The 5,824-nt window shown below is 44.3% G+C and overlaps 1 protein-coding gene across 1 annotated transcript in view; it reads left to right on the top strand.

The window, feature by feature from the left end:
• Nucleotides 1-5,425, top strand: part of med23 (mediator complex subunit 23) — a 43,870-nt gene extending 38,445 nt beyond the window's left edge. Inside the window, exons 29-30 of the mRNA XM_080745290.1 lie at nucleotides 281-412; nucleotides 3,062-5,425. Of these exons, the coding sequence (XP_080601416.1) occupies nucleotides 281-412; nucleotides 3,062-3,280 (351 nt within the window). The 3' untranslated portion in view covers nucleotides 3,281-5,425. The remainder of the gene's footprint in view (nucleotides 1-280; nucleotides 413-3,061) is intronic.
• Nucleotides 5,426-5,824: the final 399 nt, after the last annotated feature.

Here is a 5,824-nt window from a genome sequence, read left to right as displayed (position 1 = left end):
ATTTGGCTACATTGGCTACATTTTGTTCAATATCTGCTTCCCGCATCAGTGAACTGAGAGTGAAAACGTATGTGTATGTAATTGAGATGACCAACTAGTAGTGCCTCTGCTTTGTTTGTGTTCAAGAATGTCTTGTTAAATGTAAAAACATTTATGTGTGTGTGTGTGTGTGTGTGTGTGTGTGTGTGTGTGTGTGTGTGTGTGTGTGTGTGTGTGTGTGTGTGTGTGTGTGTGTGTGTGTGTGTGTGTGTGTGTGTGTGTGTGTGTGTGTGTGTTTCAGATCGGCGTGGCCTTCTACGAGATGCTCCAAGCGGTGGACCAACACAGCCAACATCTGTACTACATGGATCCAATCTGTGACTTCCTCTACCACATCAAATACATGTACACTGGGGACAGTGTGAAGGAGCAGGTGTGTGTGTGTATTAGGGCAGGGGTTTTCAAAGTGGGTGACGGGGCACCCTGGGACGGCAGTCCAGGGGTGCCGCGAGATAATTTTGATAATATTTGAAATTTATTTGGACTTTTAAAGATACTAGAAGCTGGGCCGCCCTTCGGGCGGCCCAGCGTCTAGTCGGCGACCTGGCCAACTCGGAACAATGTAAATAGGGAATGAATGCCCCGCCCTTTAATGCAAACCCCATTATACCTGTTGTCATAGGACCCGTTTTGACCATCTGTTTGCCTGTGTCCATTTATGCCCATATATGGAGATATCTGTTATCTGTCTGTCTGTCAGCGTCCATTTTATGTCCATATATGGAGATCACTGCAGATATAGTTCTGGGTCCATTTTATGCCCATATATGCCCATATATGGAGATATCTGTCTATTTGCGTCCATTTCACGCCCATATATGGAGATCTCTGAATCTGTCTGTCTGTGTCCCTTTATGCCCGTATATGGAGATCTTTGTGATTCTGCGTAAATGTTATGCCCATATATGCCATTTGCGTCCATTTTATGCCCATTTATGGAGATCTCTGTATCCGTCTGTCTGTGTGTCTGTCTGTGTCCCTTTATGCCCGTATATGGAGATCTTTGTGATTCTGCGTACATTTTATGCCCATATATGCCATTTGCGTCCATATAGTTCTGGGTCCATTTTATGCCCATATATGCCCATATATGGAGATATCTGTCTATTTGCGTCCATTTCACGCCCATCGGGCGGCCCAGCGTCTAGTCGGCGACCTGGCCAACTCGGAACAATGTAAATAGGGAATGAATGCCCCGCCCTTTAATGCAAACCCCATTATACCTGTTGTCATAGGACCCGTTTTGACCATCTGTTTGCCTGTGTCCATTTATGCCCATATATGGAGATATCTGTTATCTGTCTGTCTGTCAGCGTCCATTTTATGTCCATATATGGAGATCACTGCAGATATAGTTCTGGGTCCATTTTATGCCCATATATGCCCATATATGGAGATATCTGTCTATTTGCGTCCATTTCACGCCCATATATGGAGATCTCTGAATCTGTCTGTCTGTGTCCCTTTATGCCCGTATATGGAGATCTTTGTGATTCTGCGTAAATGTTATGCCCATATATGCCATTTGCGTCCATTTTATGCCCATTTATGGAGATCTCTGTATCCGTCTGTCTGTGTGTCTGTCTGTGTCCCTTTATGCCCGTATATGGAGATCTTTGTGATTCTGCGTACATTTTATGCCCATATATGCCATTTGCGTCGCCCATATATGGAGATCTCTGAATCTGTCTGTCTGTGTCCCTTTATGCCCGTATATGGAGATCTTTGTGATTCTGCGTAAATGTTATGCCCATATATGCCATTTGCGTCCATTTTATGCCCATTTATGGAGATCTCTGTATCCGTCTGTCTGTGTGTCTGTCTGTGTCCCTTTGTGCCCGTATATGGAGATCTTTGTGATTCTGCGTACATTTTATGCCCATATATGCCATTTGCGTCCATATAGTTCTGGGTCCATTTTATGCCCATATATGCCCATATATGGAGATATCTGTCTATTTGCGTCCATTTCACGCCCATATATGGAGATCTCTGAATCTGTCTGTCTGTGTCCCTTTATCCATTTTATGCCCATATATGGGGGCATTCATTTTATGCCCATATATGGAGAACGCGCGTGCCCGTGGGACGAACGGTTCTCATATGGGGGCATTCATTTTATGCCCATATATGGAGAACGCGCGTGCCCGTGGGACGAACGGTTCTCGAGATACGCGGATTACCTACATACATACACACTCACAGAGATTTTTTGTTGACTCATGTGGCGTACGTGATGTCAGAGCCTTTTATGAAGTGATGTCACAATGAGTCAGAGCTTTCGCCGATTTCCTCAGAAACAGCCTGATGTCAACAATCAACCCCGCATAAGGAGATTCCGAACGTTTCGCGCCGGTTCGGGAAAACCGCGCGTCGGGTCGGGTCGAGACCCGGCACTGCACTCTGTGCCGCGGCGGGGAACGCGCGTGCCGAATCTGAAGCCGGTGGGACGAACGGTTCTCGAGATACGCGGATTACAAACACAAACACACACGCAGAGACTTCTCGCATTTATAGATAGATAATTCAGTGGTTCTCAACCTGTGGGTCCCCAAATTATATATATATGTATATATATATATATATATATATATTTTTTTTTGCGGGGGGGGGGGGGGGGGCAGATGATTAACTTAATGTGCAACATTGTTTTTCTCACTCAAAAGTTAACAAACCTAAATAAAGTTCAAGTGTATAGAGGGTATCTGCACATTTCTAAAGTGACAATTTAAGGACTTTTTAATACCTCTAAAATTACAAATTAAACATTGGCCAAATTGTCAAATATTAGAGGCAGAAATTGTGAAAATATCTGCTCACAACACCTTGCAACAATAGAACCGTGTTATACAAAATGTAATGCCCCAACTTGGTGCTCATCAGGGTGGGGGGGTTAAAATATGATTATTTTGGGGGTCACGGCCTGAAAAGGCTGATTGACAATCGTACAGTGACTCTCTTCCCCCCCCCCCCCCCTCTCTCCCCCTCTCTCCCCCCCCCCCCCCTCCCTCACTCCCCTCAGGTGGAGAAGATCATCCTGACGCTGCGTCAGGGCATGAAGATGCGACTGCGCTTCATCACACACAGCATCATGGAGCCTTCCTCCTCCTCCTCCGCCAACGTCAACGCAGCTCCCCCGCCGGTCGTCGCCGCCTCCTCTTCCTCTCACCCGCCACCCTCATCCTCGGTGTCGTCCCCCTCGTCTGCACAACACGCACACACGCCCATGTCGGTGGCCTAGACGCACACACGCGCACACGCATGCGCACACACACACACACACACACACACTCACACACACACATACACCCTCGCAAGTCGGTCACCGTCGACATCAAATGTGTGAGATAGACGCACGTGTCTGCTTAGGGTGTGGAGTTCGATTTTTCTAAAGGTGAACCGCAACATTGTAACGTATAAAGATGAAGGTGATCATGTGGAGAAGTCGTTTGTGTCCCATTTTCCTGTTTTGTAAACTGCAATCGTGACTTTTTTATGTCTACTTTTCTCCAGACACAGATTTTCGTGTGACCTCTTAAGAATAATGTCTGTCTAAAAAAATGTATCCTAGTCATGAAAGCCAAATGTTTCTGCAATTTATTCATGTTTTCCAGATCATGTTTTCAATTCTGTCTGTTGTCCACTTTGACCCTGGCCTCCCTGTATTGTTGAACTTCTTTAAAAAGTAGATGATCTTCAAGCTCACAATGACGTGGTGTGAGCTTGTAGATTTAGATTGATGTTTTTATTCTCAAATTTAGTAGCAGCCAATACTTTTTTAGCCATTTTTGTCCCCTATTTAGTTCCAATGAATTCCTCCACGCACACTAATTCTGCGTTGCCGCTGCCGTTTGACCCTACTGCCAGTGAGGAGCCCCCACCCGGGAGGACAATATACTGTAAGCATCTCCAGCATACTCCTCCCGCTCGACATTCCCCGCTGTGACAAAATGATCCCCCTCGCCGCCTGGCTTCCCCCCCCCAAGAACACGACAAAGTGTGTTTGTTTGTGTAGACACTAGGGATGGGACGATAAGTGATATTATCGTTTATTGTGATAAAAAACACTCGTATCGTGGAGATTTAATTTATCGTGAAATCGTCATCCGTCATGCACGGGGATCAATTCACCTTTTATTTGCCGAGCTGCATATCCAGTACCATTTAAACCCTCTATTGGTAAAACATACTTATAATATACATACGTGATAGTCTTTTCTTCACTCTCAACCAAATTCCTTTGCAAAAAAAAAGAAAAAGAAAAAAAACGATCTACAAGCTCACAACGCGATGTGAGCTTGTAGATCAGCTATTTTGTGGCAAATATTACGCCCCAGGATAATGGCGGTTTGGGATATTTTGATTATCGCGATAATATCGTAAATAGCGATTTCTTTGGTCACAATAATCGTGATATGATATTATTTTCATATCGTTCCGTCCCTAGTAGGGCGTTAATTTACGAAAATATGGAGATAAGAGGATTGTGCCCGACGTCGACGCTACGAGTCTCGACACTCCACGGTGGGGGGCAGGAGTTTTTTCCACTGCGTCTCCCAGAGCGCCCCTAAAACGTATATTTTAACGTTGGAATGACATTCAAGGTTTTCAGTAGCCTACACACGTGTTGTAAATCAGTGGTTCTCAAACCTTTTCCTTTCAAGGACCCCCAAGTTTACACTTACTAGCTCGCAAGACCCCCATTTGAAATATATGCCAGGGACCCCCCATTAGAGAAGATTTTTCATGGCTCTAGCAGTGATTACCAACCGTTTTAATTTCATGGACCGCACCAGTTTGACATGCTTTAGGCTAAGGATCCCCATTTAATGGTATGTTAATTTATAGACCCATCATTTAGCTGGGACCGCCTGGAACTCTGTCTTTGATAACCAGTTTTGTAAACGATATGACATATCGTCATTGTCGGGTGAACCTTGTATGTCCAAAACCGTTCGTTTTGGATTTATCATTTAAAAAATGATTTTAACTAGTGAAAACAGCCGATCTACAAGCACACAACGCCTCGCGGTGCGAGGCGTTGTGTGCTTGTAGATGCCTCGCGGTGCGAGGCGTTGTGTGCTTGTAGATCTGCTGTTTTCACTACTTTTGTGCGACGGCCTTGTAGGATGAAGCAGGGCTTTACTTTGCGAAAGAACGTACACATTTGAAACTTGGAGATACGAGGTTTCCACCCGACAACGACGATATGAAGTTAACTCTCTAACAGCCTCCAGCTCTGAGCATCCAGTGCCTTCTGATTGGTTGATAGGACACTGCATTTGTGATTCTCTGTGTCTGTTATTTTCTCTGTTACTTCGGTCCATTTCTTTCTTTTTTTATTGTACGCTGTTATTGACTCAATAAAGAGGATTTTGTAAATGGGTCCCGGTTTTATTTACGGTTCATGTAATAGGACTAATAGCCCTGACACATGACGCCCGTGATATGACATGATTGCATTAAAGGACTAGTTCACCCCCAAAATGACCTGCTTTCTATTGATAACTCGTGCCATGGAGACTTGAATTGAATAGTATTTGTAGTTTTTTGTTGCTTTCCTAAGACAAAAAATGTATTACAATACATTTACCCCCATTGATTCTAGATGGGGACCCGTCCCGAAATGCATTTGGGTCCCCATCCGGAATCAATTGGGGAAAATTCACTATAATCAAATTTTTACCTGTATAAAAGTTCAACAAGATCTTCTGCTATTTTTCAATAGTTAAAGCATTAAATACATCTAGGCTTAAATGGGTTAATCCTCTGTTCACCTGCAGCA

This window comes from Nannobrachium achirus (genome assembly GCF_963921795.1).
Source record: "Nannobrachium achirus genome assembly, chromosome: 16".
Classification (NCBI taxonomy): Eukaryota; Metazoa; Chordata; class Actinopteri; order Myctophiformes; family Myctophidae; genus Nannobrachium; species Nannobrachium achirus.
Note: the sequence above shows the minus strand (reverse complement) of the source record. Positions and strands in the feature narration are given on the sequence as shown.